The 21,035-nt window shown below is 40.6% G+C and overlaps 1 protein-coding gene across 1 annotated transcript in view; it reads right to left on the reverse strand.

Annotated features, from left to right (window-relative positions):
* LOC115810241 (potassium voltage-gated channel subfamily KQT member 1) overlaps nt 1–21,035 on the reverse strand; it is a 133,666-nt gene that overhangs the window by 39,170 nt on the left and 73,461 nt on the right. The window contains 4 exon segments of the mRNA XM_075353560.1: nt 6,187–6,248; nt 7,168–7,208; nt 8,758–8,852; nt 9,419–9,494. Of these exon segments, the coding sequence (XP_075209675.1) occupies nt 6,187–6,248; nt 7,168–7,208; nt 8,758–8,852; nt 9,419–9,494 (274 nt within the window).

The following is a 21,035-nucleotide window of genomic DNA, read 5'->3' on the forward strand; positions in this document are numbered from 1 at the left end:
GTGTGTGTGTGTGTGTGTGTGTGTGTGTGTGTGTGTGTGTGTGTGTGTGACTGGAATAACAGTCTAAACAGTCGGAGGGACCACTGCAAACACTGTTGGGTGTAACTGGTCTAAATGATGTGTAGACAAACTCCCCAGAAAATAAATATGTCAAATACTTGGGCTATGCTATCCTGGTATACTATTTCAAACATTTATCATGGACTGATAACACAGATTTTTACACATAATATTTGTATGTAACCATGTATTACTTGTATTGCAACTAGTATCCGCCCCCCTTCTCCCTTCTCTCTCTCTCTCTCTCTCATGTATAGATATATATGAAATATTTGTGTATATGTGTATGTACACATTCATGTATAAATCAAACCATGGATCAGGGGAAATCTGCAACATGAAGATTAACATCCATGTTAAAATGCTTAAACCAAGGGGGATATTTATGTTGACTTTTAGAGTCACAACATTTTACTCTTTTGCTTTTCCCCACAAGATCATGCCACTGAGATCATGCTCTTATTTCATCTTCAGTAACCTCAGTGGGACTTGTTAAACAGCCATAAATGTTTGGTAATAAAATCATGAAAGGAAATAAGTGTATCTCTCTGATATTCTGTGTGTGTGTGTGTGTGTGTGTGTGTGTGAGTGAACGGGGTGGGGGGGTTTAAATGAGTATAAACACACAGAAGATGTTTTATAATGGTATGTTATGTAATAAGCTGTGAACAATGTTTTTTCTTTTTTCTCCTCACAGCTAAACGTGACCCAGCATGGTTTCCTAATTGAGAAAAATAAGTGAGTTTCCAGTGCAGCTGGTGTTGACCCAGCAACTTAATTTTATTCAAGACATCTTTTGGTGAAAAAAAAAACAACAAATCTTCAATTCAATATTCAGCACAGGAACACACAAACTTTCTCTGTAAGCTCATTTTAAACACATTTCAAATCCCATGAGTTGTCAGGCTATGTTTGAGCTTGTTTTTTATATTTATCATCCTGACCATGAGACGAGAAGATAACGCGAACTTTCACAAGGTGTAATCCATCTTCATAAATGTCTATGAATGGAGCGGTAGGAGTCCAAGTGCTGCCTCTCTCTTTTCCAGGAGTGAAAGACACATTTGTTGTAATGCGTGGCTTTGTGCACCCAGTATAAATCAACGTCCACCCATGTACAGGACTGACATATTAACAGAGTATTACTCACTGCCATGCCACTCAAATAGTTCAAAACTTTCACATTGTAGAGAAAAAGATTGATGTTTTCATGCTAATGGCTGAATGTGGAAAGGACATTCAGAAAACGTGAGCATTATTGGCAACACAGCCAGTCAAAGGGCATGTTTCCTTTTCTGGCTTTAGGAGGAAAACATGTTGATGCATCTGCACATAACAACAGATAGACTTGATTGGTGCAGATAAAAGAAAAAGAGAGAGATCACTTATATTAGTATTAAGTGAGTATATTATTTAAAAAAAAAAAATTGAAGCGCTTATCAAGAGCAACTCACAGACTTTCACTCTCAGAGTTTTGCATGGTACTGGATTGAATGGGAGGTTAAATGCTTTGCTCAAGGGCAAAATGGCAGGAAGTGAGGGAAACCTTAAACAGCCACACTCCAGTAAATATTCAGTTTTGTTTCCTTCTGCGCTCAGGAATTGACTCTGCAACTTTCCAATTGCTAACACATTTCTCTTATCTCACGTCCGTTTCGACAAAGGTCAAAAGTAAGTGTTACAGGGGTGAACAGCGTGGCTATATGCCTATATGAAATTTCCATCATTTGAAATCCTTGGCCAAAATATGTCAGCTCATGGTAAATTTGTGAAAAGCATACTAAAATATATGTGTATTGCATTGGAAAACCTAATTTAGCTGTAACACAAAGAACTTCTGAGGCTTGAAGCATGTATTTGAAATATCTGCATGTAAATAAGCACACTGTAGCTTTTTCTTATCTGTGCCTTTTCTCTTGGAGTTCAGGTAAAAGCTGCCTCGTTCCTCTTGCCTCTTGGACAACACCTTCTCTTGACCTGTGTAGCTGTGTTCCCATTCCATCTGTTATCCAATCACCCTCCCCCACTGAGTACAGCTCACGCAACTTATGCAACTGAAGGCATCTCCGAGGCTACTTAAAAAAAAAAGTAAGCTGCAAGTCAAAGAATTTTGTTCTATTAACTGTTAATTGCAAAACATTCAAAATATTGGTGTTTGTAATATAGTTGAATTCATGGACTGGTTACAGATCAAATGTAAAAACACTTCCAAAAGGTGTACAACAAGAACAAATTTTGCCAAGAATAACACATAGGGTGTGTATACGTAGGGTGAGTGAGTGTGTGTGAGTGTGTGCGTGTGTGTGTGTGTGGGTGTGGGTGTGTGGATGTGGGTGTGGATGTGTGGGGCTTATGAGAAGTGCTTAATCATGTGAGACAGAAGTCCAAATTTTTATCAGAAAGGTGGTTTCTTTTCAGTCAGAAAATGTTTCCTAATTTAAAGTCATTTACAAGCTGCACATGTGGTCGGGCACACAGTACTGTACAGGATGTACGCATCATTTTAGTTAGTCATTTTTTCCCTTTCCAACCCATCCACAGATAATTCAGGACTTGATTGGTTAATATATATATATATCTAGTCTGGTAAAATTAAACAACATACCATTTGTCCATTCCACCCCATTTCTTGACTGATAAAGTAGCTTCATTGCCAAAAGCTACTGGTTTCAAAAGCAGCAAAACAACCACCCCTTCTGGGAAATGTAGTTAAACTAATAGCTTTGCTACTTGCAGCAACATGACTGCTCAACTATGGCAGGCGGGCAATGCCAGCTGAAACGTGATGGGTGTGACCACAAGGCGATAACCTCCACCACTGACAACGCTGTTCCTCCACTTCAATAACATGCCATTTGGCTAAGACAGCACATCAGAGGCTTTGCTTAAGTCTTGAGTAGAGGACTTTCCTGACCACTGTGGCATGTAAAAAAAAAGACACTGGCATAAAATGGAAAGTGTCGACCAATAATGGATGTCTGTTTGCATCCACAATGCCTGTAATAACAAAACAAAAACGAGGCACCGCTTATTTCGGCCGGCTTCCCTAGAAGTTGTCAGCCTACTAATGCTTACCACAGGTTGATCTTATTTACTCTGAATCTTAGTGGGCACATGGCACTGCAGCGACCTTGAGTTTAATTCCTTGCTCAGGGGCACCAATCAGCACTGAACCATCATGCTTGGGGTTCGAGCCTACAATGCTGAAATTACTTACCGCTTCCCTTACCACTACACCATTACCGCCCCAGACTGCCCTTTACAACAGCAAAGGCCTTATCAAAGGCGGCTATTCATCCTTCCACAGGACCCCAGCACTATATAAATGTAAAAGTGCTAACCTTGAGTGCTAACCTTGACCTTCAGCTCAGATCAATTAGAGACCTGTATTATGCACAATGGGTGTGAGAAATGCAGCACATACAACCCTCAGTGTTATGGTGCATGTGAGTGGTTTCATCGTACTGTGTTGAATACATGTATGCAGGGTTCATGACATGATGAGCTTGGAAAGATTAGTTAGACTCGCCACCAGAACTTGTTAAAGTGTTCAGAACCACGGTCCAATTTTCCCCCTGGGCTCTTGTCTGTGTGAAAGCCAACTTCAGACACTGATGCTGAGTTTTTTGAATCTACATATATATTACAAATTTAAAAAGGCTCCATTAAAAAAATAAAGCATGATAAGTTAAAAAAAAAACAACAACAAAAAAACAAACAACAACAACAATCAAAAAAACTCCCTTGTTGATTGTAGCAAAGATGAATTTGTATAAACATTTACTGTGAAAATGTTCTTATGAGAGCAACAAAAGCGAGTCAAAGTTCGACTGTCGAAAACATACTTCCACAGCTGCTGTGAAAATCATGGGAAAGTCACTGAGGCATAGGATAATGACTCTGCACAACGGTGCTTGTCTTATCTACACCAGGAGACTGGTATCGAAAGGAAAACCATAACAATGAGACACACATGGAGGAGTGTGCCCAGCTTTGGATTGGTTGGGACAGAGAAAGGGTTGAGTGGGGGGTCACGCAGTTCATGCAGCTGCTGTCCTGGGGGTGTGCAGAGGCCACTCAAAAAAAAAAAAAACCTTCAGATGTGTGTGGACATAGCAGCCCAAGTCACAACAAATCCCTACCTCCCTTGTTCCCATTTCCTCTCACTCTCTCTCTCTCTCTCTCTCTCTCTCCCTCCCTCTTTTAGCACCCAAAAGTCATTTGTCAGGGCTGGGCATATGATAACCATCATTGTGCATTGTTTTAAAAGTTGCTGGGGATGGAATGGGGAATTTGAGTTTGGACTACAGCATCCTGATTGGGTACTTTTTCACGGGGCTCTGCACCTTGTTACGCAACTCCGGTTGTGCCGTTTTTTTTTTTTTTCCTCCCAGAACGATGTGCTCATTAGGAATCCTTCTCTTTCACTTTGGCTCTCCTTCGTCCATTTAACAATAATGTGCCTCTAGGGAGAGAAGGATGTTGCATTTAAATGCAGGTTTACATTACCAATCAGGAGGCTGGGATCATAACATGACCAGACTAAATTGGCCATAAAGTAAACTCTGGGGGGCAGCTCTTGTTGTCCATAGCACTCAGGGGGTTTGGTCAAGGATCGTTTCAGTTGCCCCTAGGCCCCCTAACTGCTCTCTTTCTTTTTACATGGGAGTGACAAATCTCTCAAGCAATTGCTAGGACTTTAAGCCAGCAGATAAACAACTGAATTGGACAAAGCAAGCCAAAGCTGGCCTAATTAAACCTCTTCACATGGATGCTTTAGAGATTTTAGTGAATATATGACCTTAGAGAGACATGGCAAATGAACTGCTAAAGACATAATGATATGGAATTTAAGCTAGAGATCTAATAGTGATAGGAACATGCTGATGCAATGTCCAAATATTTCTATGTAAAAATGAGACAAATAATTTAATGAGCACATTGATATGGACTAATATGTTTCCTTCGAGTGTGACATTCTGTGAGACATGACATTTGTTGTGTAGAAACTGTATGATAGCAACACACATACACACACACACACACACACACACACACACCCCTAGGTGAGCTTACTACAGTGCAGACTGCATGCTGGCATTGCTGGGTACCAAAGTATGTGTGTGTGTGTGTGTGCGCGCACGCGTTTGTGTGTGTGTGAGCAGTCTCCGAAGGCACAAAGCGAGGACCCGCCTAGTAACAATATAGACCTTACACATATAACACAGCTGGGAAGCAGAGTATGTGTGTGCATATCCAGCTGACTTTTTCCACCACTCTCTCTCACACGCAGCGTTGTTTTTTTACTCTGCCATTCATCTGTGGAAATTCAAACATATCTGTGGGTTCAGAAACAGCCCTTATATAGACTACTCCCTTGTGTCTGCAGCACACAGATAACACGCATCCTTTTGCTTTATTACAAATGTTGTTATTTTAAAAGTTTACTCTGACAGTTCAGTTATAATTAGAAAACTGAGACCTGAGAAAAGGTAGTGCTCCGGTTTCTTGGAAAAAATGTGTAACATGCGGCAATATGAGAACAGTCGCATGCAGTGACAATCTTGAAAACTAACTAAAGCATGTTGACATTAGTGCTGGAATTTAACGCTAGAAAAGGGAATATTTGCGGAGCAAACCAGTAACTGCCATCCTCACAGATGATGCACTGTGTGTGAAGCTCACTGTGTAAAGTGTATAGTTCATGTTATGCACCTCTTATAGCAAAACAACACTTCAGTGAATGCAGCAGATAAGTTCTTGCAAAATGGGACCCTTTTTAGTTGAGATTTTTATCTTAGTTAGGATGGAAAATCATTCAGCAGGGCTATAATATGAGACACCAGTCATTTTGTCTTAGTTTGGTGTCACAGTACAGGAAACAGATTCCAAACTAAAAAAAAAAAAAAAAAAAAAAAAAAAAAGCAAGTTACGTTGCATTTGTGATAAAAACAGAGATTTTCGCCACAAGATTTTGTTATCATCAGAAGACCAGTGGAGGAATTTGCTTAACCCATTTACTGAATGATCTGTGCTTAGTCAAAACATCATGAAAACATGGAAAATTCAATCAAAGAGCCTTCTAGCAAGTCAAAAGAAAACTCCAAAAAAGACTTTGGCACTTACCTTATCCTCCAGTCTAATCAGTCTGGCTCCAACTGTGTAGTACTCTTTGTCTACACCTTTTTCTAAAGAAAAGGGAAAAAAAGTGGCAAACTGCATGACCCAGGATGTTACATAAAACACATACAATAACATTAAACACTGCGGAAAATGTAGTGCACTCATTTTTTTTTTCATTTATTTTTGTCGTTGTTGTTGTCTATTTCTTTCTTATTCTTTTATTTTATTTAGTTATTTATTTTGCCTTACAGAGTATGTAATGGCTGAGTTATACTGATGATTGATTTGCTGAAAATGTTTTGTTAAATACTGCAATGATACAATTTATTTCTTGTGGTAAATTACTTAGTAAATTGCTCGTGTAGCAAAATACCAGGCGGATTACAGGAAATCTTTGATTTTAGATCAGCTCTCATGGATATGTAAATCCCTGTCAAATGGCTGAGGTTTTATTTTTTGTTTCTAATGTCACTTTCAATAGCAGACAGACTGCTGGAGCTTTAGCCATTGTGTTGCATTTTATTCTTTACACTGATTCCTTTAGATTACACAGTTTGTGTGTGTGTGTGTCTGTGTCTGTGTGTGTGTGTGTGTGTGTCTGTGCCTGTGTCTACATCTGTTTCTGTGTCTGTGTCTGTGTCGGTGTGTCTGTGTGTTGACAAAATTTGACTTTTTAATAATAATAATCTGAAGTAAGTACTTGGGTGTGCTCAGGGTATAACTGCACTCATGGTCCAACACAATGTCCAGTCACAACTGTCCAAGATCAGTCCTTTGACCAAAAAGGAACATGTACTGTAAGCATACATGCACAGTTGTATGGAGGGGTCTTCTCATATGTTAGGGGGACCTAGAGATATGAGTGAATTGTGTAAACATAGGCCAAATGGTACCTTTATGCCTACGTCACCTGGCCCATCACGGCAGTATAGCAGTGATAGCAACACATTCAATCATGCTACACGCAGCTTCTTGTTCGTTTACCTGGCAGAAACATTCCTGGTTTTCCCATGGTGTGATCCAATCTAGAAATCAACAAATAAAACAAAACAATATTTTAATCTACTCATCAATATTTCTGAAAGTCATTTACATTGTGGCTACATACATGCTGTAATCAAACTTATTCAAACAAATAGCAGATAAAGGCCACCAACTGGTCACCAAACTGACATTACTGTGGTCTGGTGTGACTCTTTAGGTAAATACTCTCTTCAAAAGTCATGAGTCACAACTACAGGGATAAAATATTTTTAACTTGAGAAACAGTTGTGATTTGGCCTTAATGAGTGCTTCACAGTGCCATGAAACTTCCCTCTGTCTTGTAGAAAGCTGACAGTATTATGTTCAGTTCCTCCTTACTAGGATTACTTTATTTGTAAGATATGTCAGCATTTTTCCTTGTAACTATGTTTCCATCCATTTAAAAATGCATTCCTTTGGATACAGATCAGGGGGGTATTTCAGAAGGCAGGTTTAGTGAAAACTCAGTTAACTCAGAGAAAGTAGTAAACCTCCCAGTAGAGGATCTCTGTGATTTCATTATCGTTGCAAAACAAAGCCAAAAACAAAGGGCTCTTCTATTAGAAGGTTTACTACTTTCTCTGAGTTAACTAACTGAGTTTTCACTAAACCTGCTTTCTGAAATACCCCCCTGTGCAGTCTAGGGGCCACTGCCTCGTTCTCCTCAAATGAACTAAGACTCCTTACTTTACACAATCATGCAAAGGTTAATAGAGTGAAAGGGCAGATGTGAGGGGAGGACTCAGAGAATCAGTGTAGGCCAGCACTCGTGGAGCGACACTTTACACAGTTCATGACCAGTTCACCTGTAGGGTTAATCAAGCAAATATATATGCAAATTTACAGTCAAGTGACTTTGGTGTGCCTTCAGCTGTCACGATTTACCGTCACATGCACACAAACAGGCACGCACACACGCACGCATGCACGCACACACGCACACACACACACACACACACACACAAACATACACATACAAACACATGTACGCTTTGATGTTCCTTCAGCTGTTACTATTTACTGTTACATTACAGACAGACACGCACAAACACACACACACACACACACACACACACATACATATACAAACACACATACACTTTGATGTTCCTGCAGCTGTCACTATTTGCCATCACATGCACACAGATATGTCAGATATGTGTGCGCACACACACACGCACGCGCGCACACACACACACACACACACACGCACACAGGTCAGCTGATCTCTCCATAAGTTCCCATCCCACAAAATGGACTACACAGGAGACAAATCTAACATAATTAACCAGGTTAAGTAAAGGTCGAGAACATTCAATATGACAGGTTTCCCATTTTGTTGTACTTGTGTCCAGGACTACAAATGCCAGTGCTGATAACCTAGAAGGACACTAAGCTGTGAGAGCAGTCTTAATCCTCTCTGTGGTCCAGAAGCGAAGGCGAGTAAAACAGCACCCAATGTAGATGGTTACTAATCTCAATGTCTACAAACATGTTTCTTAAAGATTTTGCCTCACACGTTCAGATACTTATCTGAAACTGCTATCTCACCTTCTCTGGAGTTCTTTGATGCGCACCATCATGTTGAGATGGCCCTGGGAATACTGCTCGATCACGTCTCGCACGTCGTAGGGCTTCCTCGCTTGCTGCAGGGCACAAAAGAAAAAAAAACAGCAGAGAAAAGTCTTTGTCACTGATGGCGACCATTCCTCTTTCCCCATGGGTCTCTACTTCCATGCTTTGTTACCATCGAGATCCACAAACAACAACAGCATCACACAGCAACAGCGACTGAATGACCAACAGTTGCTAACTTGGATCCAATAATCTGTGCAAAAACAGCTTATGAACTTAACGTTAAAGGATTTTATCATTCAAAGTAATGTCAGCATTACTGTAAACTGTAAAGTCAAATGACATTTTTATTTTTCATTTATTCTTGTATTGACCGTGGCAGTCTATATCTGACTGAGAACTTTCATAAGGTTTTGGGAAAAAAAAAAGTTTTGCGGTTTTTATTCAGAGCTCAACTGCACTGACACCTCTGTATTTTTTTTTTCTTTTGAAAATAATAACCAAGGTCAGAACCAAAATGACACAGACTTTTATAGGATTCCTTTCTCTCATATCATGTCTACTCTATTTCCTAAATCAGAGCACACTGGATGTCTATATCCCTCAGATCAAACCTTGTACAATTCTTTGCATTTACCTGAAATTTCCGTCTGGCTACAAAGTATTGCATTCTTCGGATGACTTTTATTGCTGCTCTGTGGGCATTGGACAACCTTTAAGAGGGAAAAGAAAAAAAAAGCACAAAACAAAATATAGACATTGTCAGAGACTTGCGTAGAGACATAAGTAATTTTCTCCATCCACCCATGAGATCCATACCATCTCAGGACATCTATTAAAAAAAAAAAAAGGAGATATAGTTTATGACAATGTAATCTGTAGCCATGCGTCATGGAAACTGAGGACCTTAAAACTCTGAAACACATGTAGGCCCTAGTGCAAATTTACTTTAGTGTAATACATTATAAATGTTTGGAAGAGTCGTGCATAGGAGACGGACATACTGCTGCCTGTGGCCGCCACTAAAAAACTTTCCTTTGGTCATTTATGTTTCTCCAGAGAGACTGGAATATCCCATCATGCTGGGCAATGTTTCTCCCCAATGGGCTGGTTTCAGAGTTAACAAAATGTATTGAGCCACATCTGGATTGGAAAATGAAGAAGTATAGTGCATAGAACAGATGAGATTTCATTTCTAGTTTCAGGGCAGGATGCATCACATTTGAGCTTTTCAAGCGCTTGTTTATTATTCAGTCTTGTTCCATTAAAAACAATGCACAAACAGAACAAAATTCAGTCAAAACAAGAGCAAACAGTCATAACCACAAATAAATGCAGCCATTCCATTCGAAGAATGAAACATTTAGTGTTCTGGGTTTACAACACCAACTCATACTGTCCAAAAAGGCCTGTGATGAAAACTTTCAGTGCACTGTGCACTACCATGATTGTATCACTTCAAAGATGACCTTTAGAGGTTTTGATAAAATGTTACAATAGATGATATGATAAGCTTTTTCACTCAGTGTTAAGTGAGAAGATGTGATTGTACTGTTCATAAATGCAAACACTAGTAATGTGAATGTGTGTATGTGTCTTAAATGGCAAGAGAGATTGTGCAAACTAATGATCCAACAGCTCTGCTGAAGTCTAGTTTCAGGAGGTCGAAAGGTCACAGACAGGCATTTCATCAGACACAGACGTCATCAAGAAAATGGAATATCTTGACACCCTTGAACCCGAGGTTAAATGAACGTCTCGCTTTTTTTAAAATTTCTTTTGGATAATATCGTATTTGTCAGGGGCTTTTGTGATGAATGTGGTTCTTGTCACTGTTTTGAGATTTCAGCCAGTATGTGTTTACTTTGAGATCTTTACCTTGGATTTGTGTTCTGAAAGACAGCATTAAGGCCTATTATATCTCTGTTCAGATAAACATCTCTAGCACCAGTCTCCAATGTTTGGAGGTTCACCAGTTAAAAGATGAGCTGACGTTCGGGAAAATCCTTCTTTTTTGTTAACCTTTAAATGTGCTTGAAGTTCAATTCGTGCGTGTTTTTCAACATATGACCTCAGCTGTATCTCCGACTTCAAAGAAAACAGCCAAAGCCTCGGCACAGCGCTGGAAGCGTGTCTCCAGAGAGCAGAGATTAGCCGCGAGCGGCGCCACCGGATTCTTCAACAATCGGCAACATTCCTCCCCGCATTCTTCAAGCGTTCACGGCGAGGTACACATCGTAAAACACCACTCAAATGAGCAGAGAGCTTGAGGAACAAACAAGTGGGAACATACTATACCCCCCCCCCCCAACTCCCCCATGACAAAAAAGCATACACTGAAACAAGGGCAGAGATGGGGGGTGGGAGTTTTAAGAAAGAGTGTCACATCCTCCTGATAACAGCCGTACAAGCACATATGTCACTAGGACTGGCTGAACGGAATGGGGGTCCTTTCGCTCTGATCCATCAGAGAGAATGAACATGTGCCTTCCTCTTTGACCCAGTTCAGAGAGGGTGACTGCGAAGAGAGATAAGAGTCTAGCCACTGAAGTAGGTTTGACACCTTAGCGGGGGTGGGAGCTGTTGTTTTGACTGCTGCCCTAACCAGGGGTTTCGGCTGGGCCTCTTTGTGAAGTCAACAAGCTGCTCAGAGGTCTTAATTAGAGAGACAGGACAACAAAAGGATCTGGCAGACAATACAATGACAGGAGCCATAAAACATTCAGACCTTCAAACATACACCCCCATCCCACCCCACCCTGCCCCACACACCCGCACCCCCAACCCACCCCCTGATGCTGCCTCCTGTCTGCTCATTTGAAAAGAGGAAATGCATGTGAACAATATGAAAATAAGTTGCGAAGCTTTTTTTTTTGTTCTCCAAACATGTGTGAGGAGGAAATGTTTCGGATTTGAAACATGATTGGGAAAGAAAAAGCATACCCCAAAAACAGAAAACACGTGCGGTTTGATTGAGACTAGCAGTCCCCCCCCACCCCCGCCCCCCAGCCCGCTCCACCACCACCTCTGTGACATCGTGATTGCATACACATGCTCTTGCGAGCGACCATAAAAGGGGAACGACATGTTTTGGCATGTTTGCCTCCACAGACACAACGGTTTGGCCACATTTGACAAACAGGAACCTGGTTTAATACTCGTTTTTGTTGATTTTTTTTTATTTATTTTTTTTTTCCCCATTTAATTTCAAATCAAAAGTTGGCAAAGTTTTTTTCTTGAGTCAGCAATACTTAAAACTCTAAGAACAAGAGAAAGAAGAAAAAAAAAAAGAAACATATTGTTTTGGCCAGCACCATCTCATTTTGAGTGAGAAGGCTGCTGCCTGCAGTGAATTCGAGGCTTAGGGCTGCCTAGACATGTGCTATTCTTCGATGAGGTCAACTGTAGATGGTTTATGGAGGTTTTTGTACCGGCCTGAGCCTTTCTGTAATCACACACAGATTTAGCTGCATGTGGGGACTGTCTCCATCTCTCTTTCTCTCTCTCTCTTTCTCTCTCTTATTAAACTGCCTTTTTCTGTCTCAGGAAGTGCTTCAGGTTATTTTGGACAGGCCCTCCCCTTGCCCCCCAGTTGTCAATGGCAACTCTCTTCCACGTCTATTCTTCAGCTGAACATCCTCTCCCTTCTGTGAGAAGTCTAATTACTTCTGTTGGCTGAGGCCGGAGGGGAAGAGTCTGAATTAAAGCTTTGGGTTTTTTAACCTAGTGTAACCTTACCACAGGCCCACTGGCTCCACATCTCCTACATACAACAGGCCCACAATTTTACCCCATAGCACTGGCAAATGAAGGAATAAGGAATAAAACCAAGAGTCTGATTTTGACTTCTGTGGAAAACAGAACTGAGACCAATTCAGTTTGAGTTCACTTAGTTTGGGGAGTGAATTTATGGTCTTCTCATTCATCATAAGTCACTCATAAATGTCTAAGTGTATTTTTTGATTTACAGAGTGAGCTCCAGCTCAGGTAAATAGAGTGTGTGTTATACTTCTGTGTGTGTGTGTGTGTGTGTGTTTACCTCAGCTGTTCTGACATGATGTAATCAAATGCTTGCTTACACTTTCTTGTAATTGACATAGAAAAAGCTAGTACATCACTGTGCCTCACACTTAGTTTTAATGGCAGAACAAAGAGAGCAATCCAACAAGTTACATATTGGTTCTTATTAATAATCATTATTATAATACTTGTAACAGAAAAGAGCTTGTTTGTCATGTTCTCCTCTTCTTCTTGTGGAACAGTCTAATCAGCTTTAAAAAAAGAGGGTAACGATTACTGAAATTATGTACATTCAAACAAATAAAAAGAGCTTCTGTCTTTGCTTGTTTAGCAGAAAAGTTAGCAATGTTACCTTCTTCCACTACTTTTCATTCATCCTTTTCTTTTTTTACATTTTCATTAGTCCTACAAAAGCATAGAATACTTAATCAGATATAGTGTAGGGGATGTAGTATAAACAAACTGTGCATGCAGTGACTTAAACCATTCTGTTAGAGATAAGAAATAAGAGGTTGGTGGTTGAAATCAGCATGGAGTCAAAGAAAAGAGAAAGCTTAGAGACACTGTTACAGTACATTGAGTGTTGGGGGAGGAAAAGTGGTTAATATGGGTTCAATTAGACTGAAGCACAGATGGATATGGAGGGGTTTGCATACCGCAGAGCTACACTAAAACTGTCTTGAGAGAAAGTGCACACATACACACGCGGGCGCACACACACACACACACACATACATGCACACACACACGCATGTACAAACACACTGTTAACAGTTAAACAGATGCAGGCAGTCTGTTTCACACAAAACGCATGTGTGCATGTATACACATATAGATACACGCGCACATACCATAAGACACACACAGACACGCACACTGCTGACAGCCACACAGATCCAAGAGCTGAGGCATGCCCAGATCCCCGCAGACCCCTCTGCCAAGCACGGTGACTAGTGCTGTGTGGTTATGATTAACATGGTGGGAATGTCCTTTCTCATCGGCTGGGTGACGCTTTTGTTTTCATATGTGGAGACATAGTAACAGGCAGGGAACCAATGACAGGCCTTGATCACAAGACATCACGAAAAACAAAACAAAAAAAAAAAAGAAAAAGAAAAAAAAAAGAGAGAGCTTATTTTAACAGAGCATGTAAACAGATCAAAGCTTAACAAGCGTGAAACAAAAAGGGGGAACATGTTTAAAGTGCCACGCGATCTCACCATAGAGACAACACACATCTGTCCCACATGTTTGTCAGAACTGTACTTCCCAAAAAACAAAACCTAAAAACAAAAAAAAAAACCCACTGCTCAGCAACATGCTTCAGAGGACTGTGCTGTTTCCAGAACCCAGCAAGACCATATGCCATTAGGTTATTCAGCAATCCCCCTGCATTATATTATCAAGAGGTTAAAAATGTTTTGATAGAAACTGAACAAAGACCTATCACTTTATTGTAAATGAAGGTAATAGGATCTCACATTTACTGGATATAGATTACTGTAAACAGTTACAGATGTGTAAATGGCACATAGTCATATCTTTTTGCAGTTGTGTATATGTATTTTTCTTTCTCTATTTTTTTTTTCTTTTGCTAAACTGGATAAATGTGCTTTTCGCTTTGTATAAGAAAAGAAAAGAAAAGTTCATAAAGTTCATGGACAAGGAAATATTTTGGATTTGCTCTCAAACTGTTTTCTGCAAAGTTGAGCTGAAAACACACAAATGGAGAGGGGGTGGAGAGAGCACCTGGGAAAATTTCACCTGCATTTCTCTGAAATAATCTGGCAATTTCATGGTTACAACAGACTCCTCAGAAACAAAAACTCAAAATTATATATATGTATATAAAGTAAGATCCTACTTCCCATTGTATAACCTGGAAAGGAAAGTAGCCAGGTAATACATTTGGGAGAGAACATCGGGCAGCCGGCACAACCCCAAAATACTTACTGTCTGCAAACACAGAGCTAACGGTTGTACAAATCCATTAAGCAAAAGGCCTGGATTCCACCAGAAGGGGTGGCCGTTAATGACAGCTCTTGGACAGGAGATTTCTGAAGGAGGTGGGGGGGGGGAGGTACAGAGTGTTGCACTGTGCCAGGGGCTAATGACTGCCTCCGTATTGCCAGAGCACACTCAGAGCTTAAGGACAGGGTCCCGTTCTGAGTAATAGCTTGACAGACTTGGCAGCAAGGAAAGCCCATTTCAGCTTGTATCAGTATCAGAGCAGCTCATTAAAGACTGCAGCCTAATGTACACGTCACTTCGCCTTAGCGTCCCAGGGAAAGTTAAACCCGCCCAGGCATGTCCATCCAGCTTCCACTGCAGTCGAAACTATAGTGCTTTTCAAATAGATTGATAAGGAAGTAAAATCGAGTTGCAGGACAATATGTTTGTGTGTGCACGTGTGCATGTGTGTGTGGGAATAATATGATTTGGTGACCATCTCTTTTACAAGTGATTAATGAGCGATTGTCCTCTCTTTCCACAGAAAAAGTAATCTGTTAATCATCATCACTGCTGGCTACTTTGCTGGCTCTGCTGAAAGGCAAACAAAGAGGGTCACTGGGGACACAGTCATGTTTACAGCACAGTATGTTGAAAATTTGTGTATAGCATTCCAAAAAAAAGCCAACTGAATGACAAACCCAAAAAAAAAAAGGTTTTCACATCACCTCAACATCAGAGCCTGTATTTATAACTATCCCCAGAGAATACAACATTGCCTGACCAATTCAATGGACTTGCCTATCAATAAAGAGGACAAAATTGCGGAAGACCTGAAAGACAATCAGATTTTTCTGGCTAAAATGTCCTGGTATTTGGTACAGTTTATAATGTCACTGACCCTAGTAAGAAGTCAAAGACAAGATCTGTAATTCTCCAGCTGCATTGTCTCAACATGATCTCATAATCTGTGGTTTGTACAGAATACAACAAACATGTGAGCAGTCATAGGAAACTCACATGAAAAGGTTAGGGTTGTGGGCAGTGTTACCATCCCTTATGTTTTAAATGATATTGTTATCTCAAACGAGTGACCAGTAATTTTAGCAGTGACTGTATACACATGTTCTTATACAGCAAATCAAGTATGTTTAGACGTTGCATTGCTCAAACACAACCCCACTAAAACATATAGTCTAAACACCCACATATACATACGCTCCACCATTAACACAGACCCAAAGAAATAAACATAATGGGTGAAATTCTAAACCCTTGAAAACTGAAATATTTGAAGGATCCTCCTAACTGTTCAGCTGAGGCCCTTGAGCTGGGAAAGCCTGTTAGCATTAATGGCTACTTACCCCTACGTGTAACTGATTGGCTGGTGAGTACGCACACTTCTAAAGTAGAAGACAGTCCCTCATTAAAAGGTGAGGGTGAAAAACAGCAGAACGATTTTTTTAAATGAAGGGATGAATATCCAGCTGAATGACTCTCAAAACACCCTTTCTCTTTTTTATCCATGATATCTATATCATAAAAGTCAACCATATAAATAAAATAGGCCTTTACTCCCATGTCAAATGTTATGGCTGTGTTATGATTGTTCCATGTTCAAACACATAGCATACATAACACCAACATCACGCAAATATATTTTTGCAAACATATAGAGACGTGGTTACAGCCAAGCATAACTTGTAACCTTAGGAAGTGATAACTGTGTTATAGTGAGATGTTGAGAGAGAGAGAGAGAGAGAGAGAGAGAGAGAGAGAGAGAGAGAGAACAGAGAGAGAGACAGAGAGAGAGAGAGAAAGAGAAGGGGAGGATTGAGTTTCTCCCACAGCACAATGAAACACTCGAGGACAAGCGAGGTGCCGGGGTAGGATTTATAATTCATGGCCTAATAGGATTGCGGGCTGTTTAGCAGGATTAGAGCATGTTAGAGAAAGAATCTATTTATTGCTGCCAGTCAGGGGGGCTAGCAATGACCCACACAGGGACCCTTGTTTTTTTAGGCAATTTCTGGGATTACTTGAGGAGCGATGGACCCCGAGCCATAAAGTGTCTCCTCTCATTGCCGATATTAGGATTAAATAGACTGCTTTTTTGATGCTCCACGGTAATCCTAGCACATGAGCACAACGTGGACAGTGCGGAGGGGCGGAGAGGAGACGTCTGGATCCTGCCGCGGAGTCCGTTCAGCCTGGCTTAGCACTTTCACCAGGACCTGTCATGGAAGGGGGACCCTGACCCCATGTCTCAGAGCCAAGGCCTTCTTTTCAGGAACCAGGATTATAAAACTATTCTTCTCTCAAAGAAATTATTCTTTCACCCTCTCTCTCTTTCTCTCTCTCTCCATCCCTCCCTCTCTGTCTTAGCTCCCACCCCCAAATGACTGGGTGGGTGGAGGGACTTAAAAGCCCCTACCTTTAATTAGCCTTTTCTCTTCTGATCAGGTCTTTTGTTCGTTTTGCAGCCCAGTCTCTTATAGTTGGCCTGTGGAAGGGACGGTTGGGTGGGGTTCACTGGTGCTTGGCCCCCTCCATTTGTTCTCTAAAGGGAAACATACACTCTGCTCCAGAGAGAAACTGATGGGAGATGCAGACACCTGATGCTGGGCATGTGTGTGTGTGTGTGTTTGTGTGTGTCTGTGTGTGTGTGTGTGTGTGTGTGTGTGTGTGTGTGTGTGTCTTTTGTGGATAGCATATTCATACTGTGTCTAACAGAGAGGCACTTGTTAGCACAAGACTGATGGGTTTTCAGTATGTGTGTGACATTAGGCAGGGCAAAGAAAATACAGCAAAAGGAAAAGCAGCATCTTGTGGTCTGCTTTTAGCAGTCAAATGGATATCCAAAAGACACAGGGGAAAAATAAAGGAAGGAAAATGTTGATGACAAGATGACAGTGAAAGCCTCTATTCCCTCCAGCTCTAGAGGTGTCAAGTACCCAAAGTGGCTACCGCCATGGTAGACATCCATCACACACACTCTTTCTCTGTCTCACACTCACATACACGCACACACACACGCTTCTAGGGCAGTCATCCATCTTTGTCACAAAACAACGAGAGAAGCATTCTAAGCAGGTAATTAGATGTACTCACACTTATTCAAACAAGGTGCCATTGACACAGTAGGACAGGCTTTAAACACAGCTACATCAACAACAGTGAATAACAGCTCTGTTACAGAATTGTCCACTGTGGGACCAGGCAATTTCATTACGACTCCATTTGAGCACCTGAGAGCTACCAGTATACCAGCATAACACTAGTCTAGCATTTGCTTTATGTTTAATTTAGGAAAATACACACACACTGCACTGCAGCTGGGTTAGCTTCCAATGGTGGCTGGGATACAATTTCAGGCATGCAATATGTTACAGGGTTTAAGCCAAGCAATAAGCCTTTGGGAATGCACCTCAAGTATAGTGGAACTATTAGAGCCAGAGAGGAAATCAATATGAATAAGCTGGCTAGAGCAGAGTTCTCCATCTCTCTCTGTGTCAGTCAGATCATCTGAGTTACACAGTGAACAGTTCTGCTGAAAAACATATTGTGTATCATGTAAAACTATTACAAAAAAAAAAACTCTCTGGTTTCATTTCAGGTCATGCAACTTTGTGTGGTCCATAATGTTTTTAAACCATAAAATCTTACAGTGAAGATGTCAAGAACTTGAATGTGCAGTTTGTGATTCTACTGAAAACTGATGGTTCTGATCTATCGTCTTGTAAATAACAACGGCTGATGTCTTTTAAACTGGAATGAGCCTTTTAGTAAAGTTTACGCTTCTGGATATAAAAAAAATCCTTTGAGTCTTTTAAGGCCTCATATCCAAGCCTGTCTTTAACAGAATAATACAAAACAGGCTTTTTCTACTAATGTTACATAGGTCCCAGAAGGGCTAATAATGAACTTCATACAAAATTCCTTATACACTGTGTTCTTCTTCCTTGTACACTGTGTTCTTCTTCCTTGTACGCTGTGTTCTGATGGCACAGCTGTGGTATATGAGGATAGAAAGATAGAGGACAGATTATGTGGGAGAATGTAGCCCAATCTAAAGTCTTGCCAGACAGCTTTTTGTCTAAGTCTTCCCTGCCATTCTCTAGTCAGCACACAGAACACCTTGGCCTGAGGTATAAGAACAGGGTTTTGTCTGTTAGCACATCACTAACTCTCAGATCCTGAACCCCAAATCCCATATTGCGGAATCTCATTCCCTCTCTGTGAACTCAGAAGCTAACGTGAATGGATCTCTCATTTTCAGCCTCCATGGGTCAATGCTTGCATACATGCTGTTTTTGGGGATTGCATGACCGGGCAGAGAAAGTTCATAGCCGGGAGGGGGAAAAAATAGAAAGACGATATGGATGTTTTCCTTAGGCAACAAGGATAGATTTGGAAAACTGACCTTTTTAGGGTTTCTCACTGACCTCAGCTGGGAGATGTGGGGGTTTCAGTGCGTTACAGACCAACGTCCTGCACTCTGACCTCGTGTAATGACTGAAGCATATTTCCTTAAGAGAGGGCTCAATGTAAATCTTTGGCATTAGCCACCCATTAGAAGAAGACACAGTGTCACAGATGGTAATTCTTCTTCTCTGTTCCAATATTTCATCTCAGCTAAAGACAACAACAGCAGTCAATGTTGATTAAGAAAGAAAACTGTAGCGGTGATTTGCTTTGACATAGCTTTTTAAAAGAAAACACATTTCTTGATGAATAAGCAAAAATAATCTTTCTATGACCTTAAAATCATGCTCTAGCACAGATAATCTTACTTTAACTTAGCACAAACAATGACAATATAGCATTTTGTTCTTGTTGGCTTTTCCTTTGTTTTGAACCATTTGACTATGTGCAAAGTGGAAGAGGAGCCAAAAAGAACGAAATATTTGATTCAAAAGCTGCAGATACACTGAAAAAAAGCAAAGGAACAATATAAACATACTTCTTCCCAGAGGAACATTTACTGAAAAAACAGAGAATATGAATATGAATATATATATATATATATATATATATATATATATATATATGTGTGTGTGTGTGTGTGTGTGTGTGTGTGTATACACACACACATACATAAACGTATATAAGAGTTAAGAAAAGAATACATGAATGTAAATGTAAAATAAAAAATAGACATCATTAATTTTGTGTTTTCTACTTCAGTTTGCATTTTCAGTATTTAGAGAGAACACATTAGCACTCACAGTGAATCAAAGTTAACAAGTCAGTATTCATTCATATTCTGACAGACAGACATTGATATGTGAAGTAATAGGCTGCATCTGCTAGTAATGTACAATCCACTCTACAGATTCTGTTGTACCCAAGCAATATATTTTCAAAGGTCAGAGTGAAACCACAGAAATGACTCCCCTCCCTTTCCTCTTATCATGTGAAAACGATAAGGGAACCAGCCATGTGTCAGACATTCATATACAAATAAAATGGCAAACACTGTGGGAAATATGAGGCTGTTCTGACCACAGCTAATGAAATTGCATTTTAACTTGAAATGATTATTTGATTTGCGATCAGCTGAGGAGCCTAAATGGGCTCTCAATCTTAATCAGTACTCAAGAAAGTGAAGTGTGTGTATTGAAGAAAAGGGTATTCAAAATGGAAAGCTCAGACAGAGATAGAGAGTGAAAGAGAGAGAGAGAGAGAGAGAGAGAGAGAGAGAGAGAGCAAGGAGAAGAGGAGAAAGGAGACACTCAAAGAGAGTGCTTATGAGTGCTGTTATCTCCTACTAGTCCCTGGGAACAGGGTGCAAAGCCATAATTGGATGCTTTTCGAGGACCAGCTTCTTAGGTCAAATTATCAACGCATGGGTTGGATTGCCAGGACACACTGGAGGGTGGGTGGGGACAGTGGGCACTTTCACATGCAAGCGTGACGGTGTAATAGAATCATTTTGCTACGCTGGGGGAATGACAAGTCCTTGATGGATGGGACTGGATGGGTGTGGGGGTGGAGATGGGCAAAAATTGACTTGAGCTTTTCTTAAGGTCTGGAGCGCAGAAGGTGTGTGTGTGTGTGTGTGTGTGTGTGTGTGTCTGTGTGTGTCTGTGTGTGTCTGTGTGTGTATTTGTGTTGTCTGGGACAAACAGCAGCAGAATGATGAAGTGATAGATCCAGGGCTGTGAGACAGTAATGATGCTGTCCTGGGATGAAAAGTCAACCAGTTCACACATCAGTCCACCAGGGCCTTGTACCTCATACAAGAAATACTTACATCAGACAAAGGTCACCTCAGTTCATTT

This window comes from Chanos chanos, chromosome 4, assembly GCF_902362185.1.
Source record: "Chanos chanos chromosome 4, fChaCha1.1, whole genome shotgun sequence".
In the NCBI taxonomy this organism is placed as follows: Eukaryota; Metazoa; Chordata; class Actinopteri; order Gonorynchiformes; family Chanidae; genus Chanos; species Chanos chanos.